The sequence below is a fragment of the Pristis pectinata genome, chromosome 1, assembly GCF_009764475.1.
Source record: "Pristis pectinata isolate sPriPec2 chromosome 1, sPriPec2.1.pri, whole genome shotgun sequence".
In the NCBI taxonomy this organism is placed as follows: Eukaryota; Metazoa; Chordata; class Chondrichthyes; order Rhinopristiformes; family Pristidae; genus Pristis; species Pristis pectinata.
In genome coordinates, this window is record NC_067405.1 from 53,570,816 (window position 1) to 53,595,717 (window position 24,902).

The 24,902-nt window shown below is 41.0% G+C and overlaps 1 protein-coding gene across 1 annotated transcript in view; it reads left to right on the plus strand.

Annotated features, from left to right (window-relative positions):
• Positions 1 to 2,220: 2,220 nt before the first annotated feature.
• Positions 2,221 to 24,902, plus strand: part of LOC127574545 (collagen alpha-1(III) chain-like) — a 124,037-nt gene continuing 101,355 nt past the window's right edge. The window contains exon 1 of the mRNA XM_052023607.1: positions 2,221 to 2,377. Coding sequence (XP_051879567.1) covers positions 2,302 to 2,377 — 76 coding nt within the window. The 5' untranslated portion in view covers positions 2,221 to 2,301. The remainder of the gene's footprint in view (positions 2,378 to 24,902) is intronic.

Here is a 24,902-nt window from a genome sequence, read left to right on the forward strand (position 1 = left end):
GACAAAATGAGAGATGATTGTGGATTTTAGAAAGGGTCAGGCTGACCACTTACTCCTGTGCATCAATGGCATCATTGTACAGAGAGTCAGCTGTTATAAGTTCTTGGGAATACATATAGCAGACGACCTGTCCTGGTCAACTAACATCTCTTCCCTCGCCAAGAAGGTACAGCGGCGTCTCCACTTTTTACGGTGGCTGAAAAGATCAAACCTGCCCTCCCCCACCCTCACCACATTCTACAGGGGTACCATCGAGAGTGTCCTGACCAGCTGCATCTCTGCCTGGTATGGCAACTGTAACATCTCTGACCGTAAGTCTTTGCAGAGAATTGCGAGTACAGCGAGAAAGATCATTGGAGTACCTCTTCCCTCCATCTCGGATATTCACAACACACGATGCACACGTAAGGTTTATAGAATTATAGACGACCCTTCTCATCCCTCCCATGACCTATTTGTCCCACTGCCATCTGGTAAGCGGTACCGGAGCATCCGGGCCAGAATTACTAGATTGCACAACAGTTTTCTCCCCCAGGCTGTCAGGTTCCTGAATACCCTGGTAGACAAATTCTGCCTCAAAAACTCTGGTTTGCACAACAGCGTATAAGAACTTTGGCTGCTGCTGAACATGTTTATACAATGAGTACAACACACTGAGCTTGTATTTCTCTTGTCCAACTCGGTTTTGCACTAACTCTGCACTAAATTTGTATTTTGTATATATCATTTTTTGCACTATTTGTACTTGCACAATTTTTTTTGATTTTTTTGTTTTTTGTTTGTGTTTATTGTATGTCTTCTGTTCTGTGTATGTCCTCTGTTGTGTGAGGCTGGGGAAAACAACATTTCGTTCCACCATGTGTTTGTATAGCATGGATGAATGGCAATAAAGTAACTTGAACTTGAATTTTTGTTTTGCAATATTCCTCTGGTGGATTTTGGAGACTTTAAGATGTTAAAAGTCCCATATAAGTAGCAATTCTTATAGGTGAAAAGGATAGGAGAGAGACAAATGAGGTTCTCGGTGTCACTAGTCTCTGTTGTTCCTTCACCAGCTTTTCGTCAGCGAAGCAAAGCAGAAAGAAATCAAGCCCATTGCTTCTCAAGGAATTATCTCATTTTCACTAATGTCCATAATAGTTAAATAAGCTAGGCAGTAGATTGGAAATAGACCCATGAAAAGTCCCAATAAATAAAAAATGAGAAGACATACGACTTTAACAAATTACCTCAGAGTGTTCAGTAGGAGTGAAATGTCTGTGCTTGCTAAAGTCAGATTTCTGTCAAAAGCTGTCCTTATCTCCAATAATGAGGGACTGTTTTGGGAGGTAGATGCTATCAACTCTGGCAGTAGGTAGAGAGGAGGTAGTGCAAGTCAAACCCTGCTCACAAAGATATGAAAAATCTTTGATAACTCACAAAACCATGTGAGCTTAACAGCTATTAAAACTTTGAATGCCTCTGATATCTGTCAAAACAGTCAAAAAAATTAAGAAATCAAATAATTAAAATTTTAAAATAATTACAATGTTCAAATAAACAAAAACGAAAACAGTTAAAATCTTTAAGGAAGTCTTTAAACAATTGCAAACACAAAACTGAATTGATTAAATAAAAAGTAAAATTCGTATTACTTCATTCTGTACAACCATTCCTCTCCATTCATAAAAATGGAGATGACATTGATGCAGGTTCTGTGTAAATGCTGGGGCATTATTGCAATTTTATGCTCTGTCACTCGCATTCAACATCAGAACTAGCTGAGAATAGACTGGCAAATACTGCACATGTACATGTGTATGTGTGGGTATCCTGAACTTGGTAGGCATGCAAAAGTGCTTATACTTCCCTGCTAAATCCATGCTATTTTCCCTCCCTTGTAAGTCCTGTCACTATCAGTTCTGATAAGTAGGTTAAAATACTGTTTACCTTTAAAACAAAAACTGGTTGGTATCATCTGCGCTAGACACTTTGGTGATAACTTTTCAGAAGTAAACCAATTCAGAAGATATTTCAATTAAGCATGTTTTTTATAACAATGTGTCTGTGGTCTATTAAACTAATATCAATCGCATCCAGAACGGAAAGTGAGAGGCCCATCAGAGCATCAGATTTCAAGGAGAGGCAGGAGAAAATGTGTTGCCAAGTTTTTCCTATTTAAAGCTTGACAAGCAGAAGCGGGGTTGCTGCTTGTACGGGAACTAGTGCTGAAGGGAGAAGAACACATTGACTTGATCTAAGCAGATTAACAATTGCTTTCCTGTTGATTTGCATGGCGAGCCCTATGTCTAATATTTAGACATGAAGGGCTTTGTTCATGTAGGTTGTTTTTTCCTCCTTGTTATATTACAAGTGCCACTAATATTAGCAGCAATAGGTGAGTGTCATTCTGGATCTGTATTTTTTCTGATGTCTTTATGGATAGAGGTATTGTAAGTCAAGGCAATAAAATGAAGTCAGCATTCTGCATTATGAAAATTTGCTTTAATATTTAAGATACATACTTTCTAATCAAAACTTGCTGATATATTCAACTGACTGTGTGTTGTGTATTTGTTCCTTTATATGACAGTTTTTTTCCTCCAGACAAATGGTTATATTTTGCTGCTTCCACCTGAATATTGTAACTAATGTTAGATGTAAAGTCTGTTACTTTTGCTTTTGCTATGAATTTGTTCATGACTGGAATCTGGCCACTGAGTATTGAAGCTAATTTTCTCTCCACCCTCCGTTCAAAAACTTTCTTAACATTGACTGGATAATGATCAGAAATTGCACTCTGGAGGATGTGGGTTTGATTTCTTGAGTTATTGGTGTCTCTACCTCTCTTTACTTTAAGTTGCTCCTTAAAACCACCCTCTTTGATCATATTTTTGTTACCTCCTCTCATACCACTGAGATTGTGGGTTAAAAGAAATCTGGTAATGTTCCTGTGAAGTGCCTTTGGGCAACTACTCCTATAGCAAAGGTACTATATTAATGTAAATTGTTGTTTTACTTCCATGTGTAATCACTAAGCAAAATAAACCAGAGATTGAAGTTGGAATATTGCTGGTTTTGTAGGCTTTGTACACATACTAAGCATAACTATGCACTTCATTAAATTTAACTTTCATCAACGCCCATAACTTTCTTCAGGCCAAGTCATGCGACCACTTTCCACACATTATTTGTCTTCTTGCTATATTCGTAATGAAGATTACATCATAGATGTTGATTAGATCTTGGTTCTATTCCCACCTTTTTGTCTCATGCAGTATTCCTTGCCAGATCTGATGGCTGTTTGCGTTGTTCAGAATGTGTTTCTTCATTCTGTTAAAACTCTTAGGATTGCTGTTTAATTCATATCAGCAGACGGAACTCTATAAATAGGGTAATTACATTTGCATGCAATTGAAACTTGCTGTAGTTCAATCTTGCAGAAGAACGGTGGATTCTGTTTTAGTATTTAGCTAACAATAAAGTTTAACATGTTTTTTGTAAAAAGCCTTGGCATCTGTTTTAATATAAAATGATCAGCCCCATTTTATGCTACTCACCTGAGCTCAGGCAATACTCCAAAATTAAAGTTATCTGCAACATTGCCAGCTATCTTAGTTTGTGGAGCAAATATTGCAGACTAGCTTTCCAACATTGAAAGAAATATGTGATACAACTTATCGAAATCACATTTTAATTTGTTCCCTTGGCAGAGTACTCAGGCACACTGTCAGCCAAACTCAGAAACTTTGAATGGAAAAAAATCACATGTACCATTCTAATAACATTCTGAACTGAAGGATTAAGTGGGATAAGTTTTTTTCATGTTTCAAGAGCGTTAATCTGAAAGGTTTACAGTAAGTACTGTAATGCTGACATTATTATTATAATAATATAACCTCCCTGTAAAAACCTAGATTATGGTGTAAATACTCGTTTGCTGGAGAAGACAAGCTAAAGTGGCCCTGTGTAGAGGGCCAGGGCTGTGTTGTCCTGGAGCCATTTTGCATGTCCATGCAAACACTTGTGCCAATCAAGCTGTCTGATACATTAATGTGCAGTACGGTGAGAATTTCTGGAGTGTCTTGCGCCAAATGAAACTAATCTGTGCTAATTTGCATCATTGCTGCACCAATTAAAGGGGAGGCAAACATTAAATTGGTAGAAAAAAATAGAAAGGCAGAGTATTTTTTAAATGATGTAGGTGTTGGTGTTCAGAGGGAGCTATATGTACACAAATTACTGAAAGCTAAGGTGGGCACAGCAAGCAAATACAAAGGCAAAGAATATATTGGCCTTTAATGAAAGAGAGTTTGAGTTCAACAGTAGGGACATCTTGTTCTATTCATACATAGACTTGGTGAGATCACACCTGGAACTTATCTACAGGTCTGGTCTTCCTATCTCAGGAAGGAAATACTTGTGATAGAGGGAGTGCAGCAAATTGTTTCCTGGGATGATGGATTTGTCATATGAGGAGAAAGGCAGAATTGAGCTACACTCTTTTGAGTTTAGCAGAGTAAGAGGTGATCTCAAGGATGTGTATGTAATTCTTAGGCAGCAGGGATGGTGTATCCTTGACTGGAGTGTCTAGAACCAGGGGTAATAGTCTCAAAGTAAACGGTCAGCCATTCTGGACAGACCTGACAAGAAATGTCTTCACTCGGAAGAAATCTTCAGCATTATCTACCCAAGAGTGCTGTGGAGGCTTGGTCACTGAGTATATTCAAGACCAATATCAAAAGATTATTTTGGATGTTTAGGGAATTAAGGGATATGGGGTTCATGCAGGTAAAAGAAAAAGCCACGATCCAATTGAATGATGGACAGACACAAGGAGTCAAATGGCCTTCTCCCATTTCTTTCTATCTACCACCGGAAGTCATTGTGTAAGTCAGGCTCTGACAACAAGGAATGCAGCATAGTTACAGGAGCAGGCACACCATGTCACTGAAATTCACCTTGTGATCCTTGTCAAAGAGGTGGACAACAGAGAGATCTCACATGTTTGGATGCTTAGGAACTCACTGAGAGCTAAACTACAGCAACAGTGGGAGCAGGTAGCCAGAGGGATTGATGCCTGTTTTAATATTTTGAGGAGCTGGTCTCAGTGATTCAAGAAATGCCTCTGTCATCTGGTGAAGGTTATTGGAAAAGGTACCAAATCCTGCATACATCAGCTATTAATCCAACATTCACAAACATATCTCACACCCTACACCTGATTATTCAACCACAGCAAGCATATCATACACACACTGTTCAATGTACATGTCATTACTCTTTTCTCTCTCTTCCACAACAAGGCTCCATGCAACTGCAGACTGCAGCAACAAACTGGAGGGGGCTCTGTTGTCTCCCACAGCACAGTCATTTGGAGGAGGGAGTGGCGACCAATTGGCTCTTTGAGTGCCAGTGTTTCAAATAATAGAAGATGACTGTGTGCCCAAATCCTGCTCCAGTTACTTTTCACGCCCCTTCAAGACACAGTCTTTTCCATGCAGATAGTTCAAACGAGATCCTCTCAACTTCTCCTTCCCCTTCCCCTTGCCACAGACATGGCCTTATGCCTTTCTTATTTCTGACACCCAAGACATTACTGGATCTTTCTCTCACATCCGAGTATTTTGTTAACATTAGGGGGCAGTTCAGTCACAGGATCATCACAAAGCAAGCCACCAGACATGAGATGACAGCAGCCAGACCAGGGGGAAAGTGTAGCTTATGTAGCAAATTAGTCTATTATTTATTGTCATATATGCCAGGGTGCAATGAAAGGCCTTGCTCGCGTGAAACTCACAGAGCAAGCAGTAGTGCAAAAAGAAATGCTTAAGTGACAATAACTGAATTCGGGGTTTGTGAATGTGGCAGCACCACCGAGAAGGAGATGTGAAAGAGGTGATTGGTTCAGAAGTCTGATAGCAGTGGGGGAGAAGCTGTTCTTCACTCTGGTCATCAAGGCTTTTCAACTCCTGTATCTTTCCCTGGAAAGTAGAAAAGGGAATGGCCAGGGCGGCAGGCATCCTTGATGATACTATTAGCCTTTCTGATGCAATGCATCATGAAGGTGGGCTGGATGGAAGGGAGTGATGAGTCTGCAATGGACTGGGCAGTACTTACCGCTCTCTGCAGCTCTCATCAGGGTGAGGTTGCACACCAGTTCTGCTCCCGAAGATCTTGTAGCACGGTGGCACAGCAATTAGTGCTGCTGGCTCATAGTTCCAGGTTTAATCCTGACTTCAGGTGCTGTCTGTGCACAGATTTAACATTCTTCCTGTCATCTTATGGGTTTCTGTCAGATGTTGCAAATTTCTCCCACATCCCAAAGATGTGGCAGTGATTTACTTGGCTAAATCACCCCTAGGTCTAGGCTGATGGCAAAAGTGATCAAATGGACAGGGAAATTAGGACAGGGGGAAATGGACTAATGGGATCTCTCCCCAAGGAACTGGCATAGAATAGGTGAGCCAAATGACCTCCTTTTCTGCCATTATAAATGTAAGATAAGAACTATAATAAGACAGCTTACAGACAAAGACTCTGAGCATTTAAATAAATATACCTGGGGCTGTGGCTGGACTGTGTGAGATGTCTAAGAGAATTTGTAGTACTAGGATCCCATGTTTCGACCAGCTCCAGGTCAAAACCAATGGACAAACTACAGTGCAGCTTCTGATGGCAGAACTAGTGGCTCCCATGGAAACATAGTCAGAAGCCACTTAGCACTCCTGCAATCTGATCTCCTTTAGATTTCTAGACCAGCTGACATCCCTTTTATTCATTCATGGGATGTGGACATTGCTGGCAATGCCAACTTTTATTGTCCATCGCTGATTGCATTGGTGGGTCTGGAGTCACATATAATCCTGTCCAAGTAAGGATAACAGATTTTCTTCCCTGAGGACATCAGTGAATCTAATGGGTTTGAACCACAGTCTATTGGTTCCACGGTTTCCATTAAGGAGACCAATGTTTCTTTTAACTTACAAATATTTTTTAAGTTTAATTACTTACATTTATATCCCCTAGCTGCTGCAATCTGATTCACGCTAATGTTACTGATCAATGATCCTGATATATAATGACTGGTCCAGCAAGAGTGGCAGTGCATAGCATTAAAACTCCTACCACTGCCACTCTGTAATGTCCTTGCAGTTGGTGGGAAAGAAGGGCACACTCATGCTACTCATGGCAAAATGGTGCAGAGTAAAGCTAAGTTCACCCTTCACGGCTAGCTGAGGCTGCTTCTACTCAAAGGGAGCAACCACCCACCAACTTGGCTTCAAACACCAGAGGGAGTATTGCATGAATAGTAAGATAGGCAAAGAAAATTGGGCGCCGGGCAAATGGAATTGTATGGGGTGATTAGTGAGCAATTGAGTGTTTTAGATCAAAGTTTTGCTCTTGGTTTTGCTTGGATGTTTAAAAATGCTTGTCACGTGATTTGTTTGGTTCTGGTTTTCACAATTTGTGCAAAGGTGATCAGTGACAGAGGGATGGCAACAAGAACAGTAACCATGGTATTTCAGATTTCTTTTTATTCATTATCACAAACGTGGTGGGCATTGCAAGGAGGATCGCATTAGTTGCCCATCCCTTTTTGATGTGGAAATTGGAGAGAAGCTGCCTTAATGAGAGGATTTCCTTTGAAGGGAGACTGAGTAGATGGGACTATATTCCATGGAGATCAGGGGAAAAAGGGGCTTTCACTGAAGCCTATAAAATTCTTCAAATTCTGCAAAGAGCGCCTAGAACTCAGGAGCCATAAAACCAAGCCATTACAACATAAAACCAAGACCAAAGAATGGGCCTGATCATTTAAGATGTTCTTAGAGATTGATGAATTTTTGAGGTTCTCTGCCTTTGAAACGTGGCTGCTTAAATTTCTGATTATCTTTAATAGATCCTAAAAAAAATTAAACCAAGCAGAGATAACTTAGCTTGCACTTATGTTTCCCACACTAGTTCTTCTTACGAAACAGAGCAGGCTCAAGGGACCATATGACCTGCTCTTGCTTCCATTTCTAATGTTTGTTTTCCATGAAGCATTTTCTACAAAATGTAGTTAAGTGCAGCCAAGCCTCACTGAACTGGAAATAAATTAGTTCCTTATTACAGTCCATTAACAATTTGGATCTTTTTGCTTGTTGAATAACAGCATTTATAAGATCCTAATTTTTCTGCAACATTCCTAATGAGAAATTGAACAACAATTGTCTGATGAAGGGATCATTAACCTAAAACATTGGCTGTGTTTCTCTCTCCACAAATGCTGCTTAACCTGCTGAGTGATTCAAGCGTTTTCTGTTTTAGTTTCAGATTTTTAGCATCAACCATCTTTTGTTTCAACTCCCTAAATTTCTGCTGCTCCAAAGTTCTATAGCTGAATCTACCAAGTTTGTCTCCAAGAGACTGCCCAACAAATCTAATAGCCATTGATAGTCCCATTAAACTATATGGATCAGCTCATAAATCTGATGTTCAGATGTGCTTCCTGTACCTATCCCACATCAGGTTGCTTTTTTCTTTTGGTCATTGGAATTGTTTGGAATTGGTTTATTATTATTGTCACATGTACCGAGGTACAGTGAAAAACTTGTCTTGCATATCGTTCAAACAGATCAATTCAGTACACAGTGCGTTGAGGTAGTACAAGGTAAAACTGTAACAGAATGCAGAATAAGGTGTAACAGCTACAGAAAAAGTGCAGTGCAGGTAGACCATAATGTGCAAGTTCATAACGAGATAGATTGTGAGGTCAAGAGATCACCTTATTGTACTAGGGAACTGTTCAATAGTCTTATTACAGCAGAATAGAAGCTGTCCTTAAGCCTAGTGGTACGTGCTTTCAAGCTTTTGTATCTTCTGCTCGATAGGAGATGGGAGAAGAGAGGATGTCTGGGGTGGATGGGATCTTTGATAATGCTGGCTGCTTTATCAAGGCAGCAAGAAGTACAGACAGAGTCCATGGAGAGGAGGCTGGTTTCCGTGACGTGCTGAGCTGTGTCCACAATTCTCTGCAGTTCCTTGCGGTCCTGGGCAGAGCAGTTGCCATACCAAGCCATGATGCATCTAGGTAGGATGCTTTCTATGGTGCATCAATAAAAATTGGTGAGGATCAAAGGGGACGTGCCAAATTTCTTTATCCTCGAGGAAGTAGAGGTGTTGGTGAGCTTTCTTGGCCATGCCGTCTATGTGGTTGGACAAGGAAAGGCTATTGGTGATGTTCACTCCAAGGAGCTTGAAGCTCTCAACCTTCTTGACCTCAGCACCATTGAAATAGACAGGTGCATGTATACCACCACCTTTCCTGAAGTCAATGACCAGCTCTTGTTTTGTTGACATTAAGGGAAAGGTTGTTATCATGACACCATGTTACTAAGCTATCTCCTTCCTGTACTCCGACTCACTATTATTTAAGATACGGCCCACTACTGTGGTATCATCTGCAAACTTGTAGATGGAGTTAGAGCAGAATCTGGCTATGCAGTCATGAGTGTATAGGGAATAGAGTAGAGGGCTGAGGACGCAGCCTTGTGGGGCACCAGTGTTGAGAATGATCGTGCTGGAGGTGTTGCTGCCTATCCTCACTGATTGCGGTATGTTGGTCAGAAAGTCAAGGATCTAGTTACAAAGGGAGGTGTTGAGTCCCAGGTCTCGGAGTTTGGTGATGAGTTTTCATGGAATTATAGTATTAAGACGGAGCTGTAGTCGATAAACAATAGTCTAATGTCTTTACTGTCCAGATGCTCCAGAGATGAGTGAAGGGCCAGGGAGATGGCATCTGCTGTAGATTTGTTTCAGCAGTAGGCAAATTGCAGTGGGTCGAGGTTTTCCAGGAGGCTGGAGTTAATGTGTGCCATGACCAGCCTCTTGAAGCACTTCATGATGATGTATGTCAGGGCCATCAGTCGGTAGTCATTAAGGCACATTACCCTGTTTTTCTTAGGTATTGGGATGATAGTGGTCTTCTTAAAGCAGGTGGGAACCTCAGATTGAAGCAGGGAGAGTTTAAAATTGTCTGCAAATACCCCCGCCAGCTGATCAGCACAGGATCTGAGGACACAGCCAGGGACACCATCTGGGCCAGATTCTTTCCGTGGGTTCATTCTCCGGAAGACTGATCTTACGTATTCAATGGTGACCATGCGTTCAGGTGCACTGGAGGATCTTGGGGTGGGTTCTGACATACCAGTCCCCTTCTGTTCAAAATGTGCATAGAATGTGTTAAGCTCATCAGGAAGGATATGCTGTTGTCGGCAATGCTGCCCGACTTTGTTTTGTAGCCCGTTATAGCATGTAAGCCCTGCCATAACTGACGGCTGGTCTGGGACTCAATTTTGGGCTGATATGGTTTCTTGGCATCTCTGATAGCTCAATTTCTTGTAAAGGTCAGGGTCACCTGATTTGAATGCTGCAGTCCGAGACTTCAGTGGGGAGTGGATCTTCTGGTTCATCGATGGTTTCTGGTTTGGGAACACCCTGATTGTCCGCTATGGTACACAGTCCTCAACACACTTGCTGGTAAAGTCCGTGATGGTGGTGACATACTCATCTCAGCTTGCAGCTGAGTCTGAATGTGGTCCAGTCTATTGACTCAAAGCAGTCACACAGAAGCTCATCTATTTCCTCAAACCAGCACTGTACGACTTTCTATACTGAATCCTCCCGTTTCAGCTTCTGTTTGTATGCAGGGAGAAGGAGCACAGCCCGTTAGTCTCATTTACCAACATGTGGGTGGGATGGTGGCTTGGTAGCCATCTTTGATGATTGTACAGCAATGGTCAAGGGTGTTTGACCATATAAAAACAATAACAAGATGCCGGAGGAAATCAGCAGGCCAGGCAGCATCCGTGGAGAAAAGCAGATGGTCAACGTTTTGGGTCAGGACCCTCCTTCAGGACTGAAGATGGGAAAATGGGAAGCCCAATATATAGGAGGAAAAACAGAGTAGTAATAGGGGGACAAAAGGGGGGAGGCGGGGCTGGCACAAGGTGGTAATAGGTAGATGTAGGTAGGAGATAGTGATAGGCAGATGCAGGGGAGGAGGGGATAACAGTTCCACCAGGGGATGGGTCACAGGTATGGAGGCAGGTGACCCATAGAAGGAGGGGAGGAGACGAAGAGAAAAAAATGGCGAGGAAAAAAAGAGTGCAGGTGTTACAGACAGAGTGTAGGTGTTCTACAAAGTGGTCATCTCGTGTGCGTTTGGTCTCGTCAATGCTGAGGAGGCCACACTTGGAGCACCGAATGCAATGGATGATATTAAGGGAGGTGCAGGTGAATCTCTGCCTCACCTAAAAGGACTTTTTGGGTCCCTGGATGGAAGTGATGGAGATGGTGCAGGGGCAGGTGTTGCACCTATGGCAGGAGCAGTGGAAAGTCCTCAAGGTGGGAGCCGGATGGGTGGGGATGGAGGAGTGAACTAGGGAGACACGAAGAGAGCAGTGCCTACGAAAGGCTGTCCTCCCCTCCCCCCATGCCGCCTGCCTCCATACCTTTGACACAACCCCCGGTGGATCTGCTCTCACCTCCTCCCCCACATCTGCCTATCACTATCTCTGACCTGCATCAACCTATCACCACATTGTGCCCACCCCGCCTCCCCTCTTTTGTCCACCTATCACTGCTCTGTTTCTCCCCCTATATATTGGGCTTCCCCTTTTCCTATCTTCAGCCCTGAAGAAGGGTCCTGACCCAAAATATTGACCGCCTGCTTTTCTCCACGGATGCTGCCTGACCTGCTGAGTCCCTCCAGCATCTTGTTGTTGTTTTTTCATCTGGATTCCAGCATCTGCAGTTCTTTGTTTCTCTGTTTTACTATATATATGTGAGTGAACATTTTCACAGACGAGACATTAGTTGTCCATTATATAAGAACTGATATCACCCTTGTGTGCTTTGTTAGATTTGTGCATCACGTGTACACAGTTGAAGATTAAAAGTTACATTGAATGCTATGTGCTATATTGCATATGACAGAAAGAACAGATATGACAATAAGAGCCTATTCTGACGTTTATAGGATCATGGGTAATCTTCTGCCACATTGAATCAATCCAGCTCTTTCCCCATATCCTTTGCTTCCCTTAATGTTTAGAAGTCTATTGATTTCTGGGGTGGAGCATTTCCAAAGGTTCTCCCACTTCTGAACGAAGAAATTTATGCTCATTTTAGTTCTAAATGACTCGTTCCTTATTCTCAAACTGTGTCTTCTCTGGTAGACTTCTCAGCTGGAGGAATCATCTTCCCTGTATTTAGCCTGTCAAGTCCTTCAAGAATTTTGTAAGCTTTGATGAGATCTCCTCTCATCCTTTTAAACTTTAAAAAATACAGTTCCAGTCTACGCAAAACACACAATCCCTGGAAGTGGTCAAGTGAATTTAAGTACATCCATCCCTATGTAAGTAGACCAAAACTGTACACACTACTCAAGGTATGTCTCACCAAGACCCTACATAATATTTCAATAAGACTTTCATACTCATGCAATGTATGAACTCAGTTGTGTTTTGTGAGTAATTTAAAGCTTCAATTCAATTGTGTAGTTCTACCCAAGTAAACTTCCGTGCCATTACATGAGCTAATTCTTGAAATACTCCTTGTTTGCAAGTAAAGTACTGGATGTAGAATATTTTAAATGACCTATTTACAGTGGAGATTATTAGTATTAGTGACTTCAAAGATATAGTTTATTGTGACTAAATAAAAATCTTTGCAGTCTCGTCATTTATCATAAAGGGGAGAATCACAGCATCTGCTGCCTCTTATTGAATAGCTACATAAATACCATGACTACTGCAGCAGGACTCGGGCTATGTATTTGAAGCAGTTTATATCCTGACTACTAACTCCTTTCCCCCACCTGCTTAAAAAAAAAGTCAGGAGTGTGATGGAATACTTTGCACCGATGCAGCTCCATTAAATGTTTAAGAAACTTGACATAGCTGAGATGTGCTGAGGACCAAGCAGCCTGTAGGCAATTACTCCACAGGAACCACTGGCTGTTAGTCACCTGGACTTGGTTCTGTCTACAGGATGCACTGTGGTATCATGTTATCATTGAATGAATGAATGAATAATAGAAAGCTATGACACCATAGGTGGTTCAACCCCTTGAAACCATGCCAGCCAGAAATAAGTTATTCAACTTACTCCAGTTCCCCAGTGATTGATCCTTAGCCTTGTCATTTACAACAAATGCTCATCCAAACAAAAGGTGATGAGGGTTTCTGTCTCTACCGTTCTTTCAGGCAGTGAGTTGGAAAACCCTACCACACTCCAGGAGGAAAAAATATCTTCACACCGTCTGTAATCCAATCAATTGCCATAATTTATGCTATCTAGTTATTGATTTCTATGCCAAGGAAAATAAATCCTCTTCAGTTCCAGCTCATATAGCTTCACATTATGGCTTCACAGTTTTCTACAGCTTGAATATACCACTTCTCAGTCTCCACTGTTTCAAACTGAGACAGGGAAAGGATGGTAGGGTAAAGGAAGCATGGCTGACAAGACAGGTGAAACATTTAGTCAAGAGAAAGAAGGTGGCATACTTAAGGTTTAGGAAGCAAAAATCAGGGAGAGCTTGTGAGAATTATATGGTCACCAGGAAGGAGCTTAAGAAGGGACTTAGGAGAGCTAGAAGGGGACATGAGAAGGCCTTGGCAAGTAGAATTAAGGAAAACCCCAAGGTGTTCTACACATGCGTGAAAGAACAGGAGGATGACTAGAGTGAGGGTAGGACCGCTCAGAGATAAAGAGGTAAACATCTGCCTGGAGGCTGGGGAGGTCCTTAATAAATACTTTACTTCAGTGTCCACTAGGGTTAGGGACCTTGACGAATTTGAGGTCAGCATAGAACGGACTAATGTGCTGGAGCATGTTGAGGTTAAGAAAGAGGTAGAGGTAGAGTTAAGAAAGAACTTCTGAAAAACATTAGGTCCCCCGAGCCAGATGGATATACCCCAGGTTACTATGGGTAGCAAGGGAAGAGATTACTGTGGTGTTGATGATGATATTTGCATCCTCCCTGGCCACAGGAGTCATACCAGAGGATTGGAGGATGGCAAATGTTGTTCCCTTGTTCAAGAAAGGTAATAGGGAATATCCTGGGAATTATCAACCAATGAGTCTTATGTCAATGGTGGGCAAACGATTGGAGAGGATTCTTAGGGACAGGATTTATGAGCATTTCAAGAAGAATAGTCTTATTAGGGATAGTCAGCATGGTTTTCTGAGGGGCAGATCATGCCTAACAAGCCTAATTGAGTTTTTCAAGGAGGTAAGTAAACACATTGATGAAGGTAGAGTGGTGGATGTGGTGAAGGTTCCCCATGGTAGGCTCATCCAGAAAGTCATGAAGCATGGGACTTTGTTGTTTGACTCTGAATTGGCTTACCAACAGAAGGCAGAGGGTGGTAGTAGATGGAGAGTATTCTGCCTGGAGGTCAGTGACTAGTGGTGTTCTGCAGGGATCCATTCTGGGATCCCTGCTCTTTGTGATTTTTATAAATGACTTGAATGAGGAAGTGGAGGAATAGGTTAGTAAGTTTGTAAGTTATTAAGTTTGCAGATGACATGAAGGTTGGAGGTGTTATGGATAGTGTAGAAGGTCATCATAGATTATAACAGGGTATAGACAAGATGCAGAGTTGAGTGGAGAAGTGGCAGATGGAGTTCAATCAGGAAAAGTGTGAAGTGATACACCTTGGAAGATCGAACTTGAAGGTGGAGTACAAGGTTAATGGCAGGATTCTTAGCAGTGTGGAGGAACAGGGGGATCTTGGGGTCCAAGTCCACAGATCCCTCAAAGTTGCCATGCAAGTTGATAGGGTGATTAAGAAGGCGTATGGTGTGCTGCCCTTCATTAATCAGGGGACTGAATGTTGCAGCTCTATAAAACTCTGATTAGACCACACTTAGTGTACTATGTTCATTGCTGGTTACCTCATTAGAGAGGGTGCAGAGGAAATTTACCAGGATGCTGCCTGGATTAGAGAACCTGTCTTATGAGGAATGGTTGATTGAGCTAGGGCTTTTCTCTTTGGAGTGATACAGGATGAGAAGCAACTTGATAGGCATAGGTAGAGTGGAAATCCAGCACCTTTTCCCCAGGGCGGCAATGGCCAGTGCCAGAGGACATCAGTTTAAGGTAATTGGAGGAAAGTTTAGAGGAGATGTCAGAGGTAGGTTTTTTACACAGAGTGGTGGGTGCCTGGAACGCACTGCCAGGGGTGGTGGTAGAGGCAAATGCAATAGGAACAATTAAAAGACTCTTAGGTAGGCACATGGATGTAAGAAAAATGGAGAGTTATGGGCTGTGTTGGAGGGAAGGGTTAGATTGATCGTGGAGTAGGTGTTTATGTAGGTCGGCACAACATCGTGGGCCGAAGGGCCTGTATTGTGCTACACTATTCTATGTTGTATAACTACGTCAACTTTTCCAATGGACAAAAATTCTCCAACTCCAGCAATATCCTTGTAAATCTTCTCAATACTTGTTAAATTGCTGTCACGTCCATCTTGTAATTTTGTGACAGCAGTGAATGCAGTGGTTCAGCCATGGCATAACTGGTGTTTAATACAGGTTGATCATGGCCTTTCTGCTCGTGTTCTATTCCTCAGCGAATGGCACCAGAAGCGTGGTGACATTTGTGGGCTGCCCCCAGAACACTACGCAAAAGGTGCATTTCACTGTGTGTTTCAATGTACATGTGACTAATAAAGATATCTTATCTTAATGGAAAATATCTTGTTTGTCTCCTTTATTACCTCATCTTCCATTCCTACCAGTTTCAGAGATCTGTCAACGTGCAGTTCAAGGCTCTTCTGCACTACTGAGTATTCTACCTTTAGTTAGCACTTCTAAATGCATCATTTCTTCCTTCTCCCAACTAAATTCTGTCTGGTATCTTTCTACCCACCTAACCAATCCATTTCTGCAGTCCACAACTTTCTTCCTTTTTGACTACAGAGGCAAACTTGTAACATCTGCAAATTTCATCACACAAAGCAAGGGAACTTACATTGAGTCCTGCATAATCCCATTGCAAAAACCATACCCATTGCAAATACCCTACCAGTCACGGAAAATCTCTTCAGCAGCACTTTCTAAGCATCTGCTTCATGAAAGGGCAAAAACATAGGTGCAAGAGAACGCTTTCACTTCCAAGCTACATTCAAGTTACTTTCCGTTTCTATACATTCATTTTCATCCTTGACTCAAAATTCTCAAACACCTTATGCAGAGTGCAGCAGTTGGAGAAGATTTCCATTGACTTATAAAGGGCAATCAGGATGGTTAATAAGTACTGACATTACCAGCTCAATAAACTTTAAGATTAAATCAGAAACTTAACTTGCTTCCCAGTATTATAGATCTCTAACATTTGCGCAATGTGAAATGGTAGGATTGCTTTTAAGTTCTGTTTAAAGTTGTAATTTTTTTTGGTAGGAACCAAGAATGCAAAGCAATCCCACCTCATCTTAATGGGAATTGTAAACTAATATTATCAGACATCTGCTGGCAGGTCTTTCAGTGCTGTCAGCATTTAATGTCCATTGATATTTGTCCTGAGACGGTGACACTGAGACTTGTGTGGAAATCTTCCCTCAGTACCATGGGATGGGAAGTTCCAGGATTTTGACTAAGTGGCAATGAAGGAATATGGATGCATTTCCAACTTAATTGAAGTGGAACTTTCAGGTAGCAATTTCCAATGCACCTGTTGCTCTTTTCCCTCTAGGCAATAGAAGTCACAGGGTTAGGACATGCCTTGGTAAAAGCATTGGTGATGGGATGCAGTCTAACAATTGCAGGTGTTAAAGGGGGAGAATGATTAGGGTGTCAGATACAGAATCTCAAGGCTGTGTCATAAAACTTTTCCAGATTGTACTTTTAATCATTCTTCCAGGTCAGATTGTTACTAGAAGTTCGTTAGTGCCATTTGTCTATTTAAAGGATTTTTCTGACTGTAGGGTTAAGGTGTTTAAATGTAGCAAAGAGCATTTGAACTCCCATGCTGCATCTAACCCGTATTAAGCCAACATTAGACACCAGCGCTAACATTTTCCATTTGTTATACTTATGGTGAACTAATGTGTTTAAGTAATGAAAATAAATTAAGTCATGAGTTTTCTTGTAACTATTTTCACCCTGCCTATTGAAGCCTGCACATTCTATTATGATCAATTAATTGGTAGAAAACTTGTTCAGTTTTAAGCAAGAATCCATGAAGAATTTCAGAACCAGGGATATGTGTAATTTTAGTAGGAAGATTGTTCTAATTCCATGCATCCAGCAGAAATTGTAGACGTAAATACTTGTATGCTGTGATCATTCCCAGTGAAGCATATGCAAGAAGATTGTAATTTGTAACTCTTGAAATCTCCAGCTGTTCTGACTCAGACCTATTGAGGCCTGTTTGAAATAGTTGCTTTCGGTGAATATAAACAGCCAATCTTGGTGTTGTTTACATACAGCATTATAAAGTTTATAAGTGTATATATCTTGAGCTATCTATCTGAAATTCACAATCTTTAGGACAAGAAAGGGCTCACTTTCCAGTAATTGGCTTGCAAGTACAAATATTTTTTCTGTTGTTCTGGAAAGTGTTAGATATTCCTTGCTATTGGGTTCATCCTTGTGTGTAAGTAATTAAACAATAACATTGCAAATAAGATTCAACTCTCATGCTGCTTTTGTGCTTCTGTTTGCTGTTGATAACTCCCAAGAAATGAACCAAGACTACCAAAATTAGATAATTTATGTTTCTACTGAATCCATTTCTGAGCAAGCAGCCATTGTTCTTTGCCAGCAAAAATTATGAAACTTTACTCTGTTCTCATCACTCACATTAATATTTTGCAGATTATGATTTTTATTGTTGTGAAGACAGCAGAATCTTAAGAATCCCCTGCCATCTCTCCCACAGAATTCACACCAGCTTTAGAGCGGTTACAGTGTTTAATGCAGGAATTGCTGTCAGGGTTTTGGTACTTTTCTATAGTTTGTATTATTTGCAGTCTTCTCAAAGAGATAAAGGGAAATCACTCAAATTAACATGAAATTAATTCCTTACAAGATAGGCTTTCCATAAAATATGTTGACAATCTCAAGGTTTGTTAAATGAGCTCTAAGTGAGTCTTTAACATTGCACTAATCGTAATTGTAGTTTTGCAAACTTTTCCTTGAAAAAGTATCTAATTATATGTGTGTGTGTGTTCTAATTCCCTAATAAATAAAATAGGTTGGAAATTACACAAAAATTATGTTTACTTACAGTATTTCAAGTTCACAATCTTATGTACATATTCCAAGCATAATTTTGAACTCTGTAAAATAGGAATTGCAGATGTTCTTTTTCTTTTTTAGTTTACTGTCCAAGAGATGTCCTTGATGCTCAACCAGCAAGTTGGCATTAAGGGTTCTGGAGGAAAGTGATCCCTTGAACCAAAAGCTGGTGGCAGCAAATGTTGGTAAAGGAAGGTTCTCAGCAGAGAGAGAGAGATCTATTGAGACCATTCTCGGTGGTCAGTGCCAAACACCATTGCTGTATTGCTGATACAGGTGCCAGTCTGAAGTCTCCTCCTTCTTGCTCTGATATCAGATTTGAGTTATAAGTCTGTGTCTGTTAGAGAAAACTACTCTTTTTGCCGAAACTAGTCATTCACTACTTGTTCATACAACTTAATAATCACAATATCTTATAGATCAAAGTCAATCAGAAGGCAAAGAACATACCAAAGATGACAGCAGGCTCTGTGTCTCTTATGAGTTAAACAATTACATAAAACTTATTCAGTAGTGAATTGACATGTATTTTATTGTGTTTATCTAAAGTATAAAAGTGATGGGAGAATGGAAAATTTTAGATACATATTGTGATTCAAAAACTGTTCCTTGGTTAGACAAGATGCATTTGGCTACTCTCACAAATTACTTTAATCCAACCACAGCAGTTAATGTGCAGAGAACAGATTTTTAAGTGTAGAATCACAGGTGAAGAACTATGAACATGAAGAAATATTAGCTATATACATTGAATTATATCAAAATGCACAAAATAAGGGCTTCTATCTGATTGGTTCAATAAGTGTTGGCATCCAGTCTATCCTGAGGAATCCCTGCAGTTGTGTCCTGGGGCTGTAATAATAGACCACATTTGAAATGAGAGCAAGAGCCCAGTGATCTTGGCAAATCCCATTCATGAGCAGGATATTGAAGTTTCAGCTTGAATGCATTGTCAAACATCGTCTAACACTTGCTAATGATTAAGGTTAAACTAACTGCGCAGTAATAGGTGGTGGAGTGCTGATACTGATTGGGCAGTAATCCCCTTTTTGTTGAGAGAATGATGCAGCTATTGATAGATGCTACTGCTGTATCCAACCTGCAAACATGGTGGTTCCGGCAGTGCAGACTGTTTCTAAAGCATTTGCTATAGGCAGAGCTACCAGCCTTTCTTTGAAATCACATGGAGTGAGTCAGTTTAGCCAAGGTGGATCATCCACTCAGTACTTCTGACTGAAAATGGATACAAATATTTTATTTGGTGTGGTTCAGGATGTTGGAATTAGATGCAATAGAAATGCAGAATGTTGATCTGCTCTGTTGTTGTAAATACTATTGGCTTATTGGAAAAATACAAAGGCAGCAATAAAACTGTACCCTGTAGATCTTTAAATCTTCAGGTGTGTGAAATTATCTAATCAGACTAGCTATTATCACTCATACTTCTGTAGTAAGCACCTCTTCTGTTTCAATTCTCAGACTAGCCTTAAACCTTGGACATCCTCAAGAGAAATGCAGATTGGAAATGGCTGAAATAACTACTTTGGCTTTGTCCTTTCACCAAGCTTTCTCAGAGCCAGTGACTGTGTGTTGCTGCAGATTCAAGCATCTGCAGTCTCATGTGTCTCCAATTTTTTTTTCACTGGAGCTTGGTATTTCATATAAACTTGATAGTTCAGAAAGGCAATTTCGGACTAAACTGGAATCACAGATGCTCAATAGCTGTGGCAGGGCTTGCACACTATTATTTCCTGCACGCTGAGATCGGTTAGCACAAGTGGCAACGACCCATCGTTCCCCGATGAGCTCAATGATTTTTATGTATACTTTGAGAGAACTATGAAACACCCACACGAACCCCAACATCTCTGGATGGCATTGTAATCTCAGTCTCTGAGGTTGATGTCTGGGCATATTTCAAGAGAATGAACCTATGAAAGGCATCTTGTCCAGACAGTGTATCTGGCCGAGTACTAAAGATATGTGCAGGCCAACTAGGTGGAGTATTTATGGGCATATTCAACCTCTCGCTTCTGCTGTCTGAGGTTCCCACCTGCCTCAAAGAGGCATCTATTGTACCGGTGTCCAAGAAGAGCATGGTGACCTGCCTCAATGACTACCATCTGGTAGCGCTTACTTCAACCGTAATGAAGTGCTTTGAGAGGTTGGTTATGGTGCGAATCAACTCCTGCCTCAGAGATGACCTGGATTTGCTTCAATTTGCCTACTGCCACAACAGGTCAACAGCAGATGCGATTTCTCTGGCTCTTCACTCTGCTCTGGACCATCTAGACAACAGGAACTCATGTCAGGCTGCTGTTCATTGACTACAGCTTGGCATTCAACACAATCATCCCATCCAAACTCATCATCAAGCTTCAAGACCTGGGCCTCTGTACCTCCCTCTGCAACTGGATCCTCAACTTCCTCATCGGCAGACCTTAATCAATAAGGATTGGTGACAATGTCTCCTCCTCGCTGACCATCAACACAGGTGAACTTCAAGGCTGCGTGCTTGCCCCCCTGCTCTACTCCCAGCCAGACAGTCGTGTGTATGAATACACACATGACTGTGTGGCTAAGCACAGCTCCACTGCCATATACAAATTTACCGACAACACCACTGTTGTTGGACAAATCAGAGGTGGTGATGAGTCAGCGTACAGGAGTGAGGTAGGACACCTGGTTGAGTGGTGCCACAATAACAACCTCTTGCTCAACGTCAGCAAAACTAGAGCTGATTGTTGACTTCAGGAAGGGGAAGGAGGGCGAACATGCACCAGCTGGGGGATCGGCAGTGGAGTGAGTCAGCAGCTAGCATGTCACATGACCTGTCCTGTGACCAGCACATAGATGCAATCACAAGAAAGGTGTGCCAGTGTCTTTACTTTCTTAGAAGGTTAAGGGGGTTCAGCATGTCACCAAACACTCTAACAAACTTCTACAGATATGCTGTTGAAAGTACCCTGACTGGTTGCATCGTGGTCTGGTACGGCAAATCGAATGCACAGGAACGTAAGAAGCTGCAGAGGGTAGTGGACTCCACCCAATACATCACAGGCACATCCCTCCCCAATATAGTTAGTATCTACATGAGGCGCTGCCTCAAGAAGACAACATCTATCATCAAAGATCCCCACCACCCAGACCATGCCATCTTCTCGCAGCTACCACTGGGCAGGAAGTACAGCAGCCTGAAGTCCCACACCACCATGTTCAAGAACAGCTACTTTCCTTCAACCACTTGGTTCTTGAACCATCTGGTAAAACCCTAATCACTACCTCAGTAAAGTAACATGATGACTACTTTTATCACTGTGCACTATTATGGACCTTCTTTTGTTATAATTACAAAAATATAAAAATTCTGTATAATTTATGTTTTTCTTGTCAATGCTGCTTACCTGATGCTATGCCTGTGATGCTGCTGCAAGTAAGTTTTTCATTGCACCTGTGCAGATATTTACTTGTGCATATGACAATAAATTCAACTTTGACTTTGGCTTTATTTACTTCTCCCATTCTGCTGCTTTCTTTTCGTGTCCTATTTACTTCTACTGACATTGAATGGTGTATCTGTTTTAAGATATTATTCTACTTATTCATTTTTTTTACTCTCATTGACATCAATATTCCACTTGTTTTAAATATCATTTTGGAATTATATTATCTGCTGGAAACATGGAACTTGTCATTGTAAGGATCAAAGTGCTTCTGCACTGTTTTGACAATGTGGATAATCTACTGTAAACTGGTTATAAGTATTAGTCTCAGAAATAGAAAAAATAATTAACAGATTGTACCAATTAATCATGTGTATGGATAGTGCATGGTCAACACTGATCAGTTTAGCAAAGGGAAGTTCACTGTCGTAGCTAGCCCTAACCCTTGTTGAAGTACCCTGCACTGCAAAAATCAGATATCAGACCCACTCGGTGCAGTTTACTAAGCAATTAAATGACCTATTAAGGGGCAGCAACCAAGAATCTTTTCTTGGTTATTTGGAATATACTTGGAATACTTGGAATATTTTCATCATATGTACAAACTCATGTATTTCAAGAAAGAAGATTCATCGCATCCTTCACTGTGGACAATCTGTGAAGGATGCAATACCGTGGGCAGGCACAGGAGTGTAGCGGTTAGAGTAATGCTATTACAGTGCCAGTGACCCGGGTTCAATTCCCGCCATGTCTGTAAGGAGTTTGTACGGTCTCCCTGTGATTGTGTGGCTTTCCTCTGGGTGCTCCAGTTTCCTCCCACATTCCAAAGATGTACGGGTTAGGAAGTTGTGGGTATACTATGTTGGCACACATCATGGCAACACTTATGGGCAGCCCCCAGAACATTCAATGCAAAAGATGCATTTCACTGTGTGTTTACATGTACATGGGACTAATAAAGATATCTTGTGGTACCTACAATGAGAAAAGGGTCTTTTTCACTTCTAATGTGGAAATAGGATTTCCTTTCCCAGCTCCAGCTGTCCAGCATCAGCTCCCTTTCAGTTAGACAAGGCTCCTCGCAGAACTGGTGAGGGAGTTGACTCAAATTTGCATTCTTCCACTGAGTATTCTCCCTGTGGAGATGTGATAGCCTTGGGAAGGTAGGCTAGTTTTAAAAAATCAATTTCTAATGATCCGTGACCTCCAATTTTATACTAGGAGATCAATTCTTACGCCCCCTTACTCTAAAGTGGTTTAACAAATGCTAGGATTCCATGTTTATTGATTTGAAATCAATTGAGGATGGCCTTTTGATTCTGTGTGTTTTCTTTCAAGTCCCTCTTGTTCTGTTAGATAGATAAATAAAATCTATGACCCTTTTCAGAGTAGGTGAGTTCTTCTGATGCTATAGACAATTCCTTACTTATCGGACTTTGCTGTGAAAATCTGTATTTTGCTTGTTTCCATTACTTCCCAAATATTTTCAACATTGAGGTACTTGGAATGCTCTGAGGGAAAGGGAGTTACAGTATAAGTACATACACATTCTTTACTTTTTTGTTTGATCCAAAAGGTGACCCCTCTGACTGAACTGAAATCATATTTTCCCAACTAGCAAAGGAGAACTTCAACTCGAATCTTTCTCAAATTCAAATGTGTTACAACTAATTTAAAATAGATTTTTTTTAGTTGTGATTTATTATTGCAACATGAAAAAGCTAAGATCTAGAGTGTGACATCTTAAGTGTGGCTCACTTTCAAAACTTTTATATTCATAAGCTGAACTAAAAATGATATTCTGATGTTTTATTTAAATATTGATTATGGTCTGCAGTTCATTGTATGAAAGGTTAGCGGACAATCAAGATTAAGCTGAATAGATACTTGAAAAGAAGATATTTGTAAGTATGTTATGACAGAGGAGATTAGGCAAATTGGATGGATCTATTATGGGTACAATGGGCTGAGTGTCTGCCAGCTTTAAGATTCCCCATGATTTTGTACTGATTAGGCATAATGGGTAATTTAGTTAAAAACAACAAAATTTCAGATGCTGGAAATTTGAAAATGGAAACATTCAGCAGGTCAGTCAACATCAGTGGGAGAAAAAGGAGGTTAATGTAAATTCAGTTATGAGGAGAGACTGGATAAGATGGGGTTGTTTTTCTTGGAGCAGAGGAGGCTAAGGGACGACCTGACAGAGGTGTACAAAATTATGTAGGACATCAATAAGGTGGCTAGTGAGAAACTGCTCCCTGTAAGAAAAACACCTAAAACCAAAGGGGGCAAAGGTTTAAGGTGAGCAGTAAGAGGGTTAGAGAGAGGAATTTTTATTTCACCCAAATGGTAAGTTGGAATCCAGAAGGCACTTCCTGAGAAGATATTTGTGGCAGATGAGCCTTTGAGTCTCCAGGACTTTGCAAACTACAGATCAAATGCTGGTAAATTATTATAGATGAGTATTTGATGGCCAGCATGGATGTGGTGGACCAAAGGGCCTGTTTCTGTGCCATCTGAGTCTGTGACTCAATAAAATTTTACCTGCTTGCATCTGAACTATTAGCTTCCATGTTCTCTCCAAAGAAGCTGATTAGAGCATTCTCAGTACTTATCTTCTTTGTTATGAATACCTGTTAAAGCACTCAACGGTTTTAAAAATGTGGATAAATTTCTGCTTTCCCTTTCAAATTCATCTTCCAATTTTCTTACCTTTTCCTTCCTGGAAGCTGCTGTGCCAAAATGTGTGGGTCGTGGCCAGCACATCCAAAATGAACAGTTGACCTTCAGCTTTTCCAGATAAGGGAATCCTGTTTTTACACTCTCCCATTGTGAATCTGGGACAAGTTGAATAACTAACATCTGTCACTTCACTCCTTCGCTGGAATCCAGTGGTGAAGCTCAATCATGCAGGAATCCCCAGTATTACATGGGTGAATTGGCTTCTCTACTTCTATACCAGCCAGACTTGGTATAGGGTTTGAAGTCGCCATTCAGTTGAATGGTGATTCCTACAGTCTACAGAATGTGAAAAAAGGCAAAAAAGTTATTTTTTTTAATTTTTAAATTCTCCGTTCTGGAATGGTGGTACTGTTGTATGACAACTAGACCTATAATCACTAAGAAGGAGAGGGAATTTAATTTGAACATTTAAAATTCAGACAGGACTCGATACAGGTTATGGT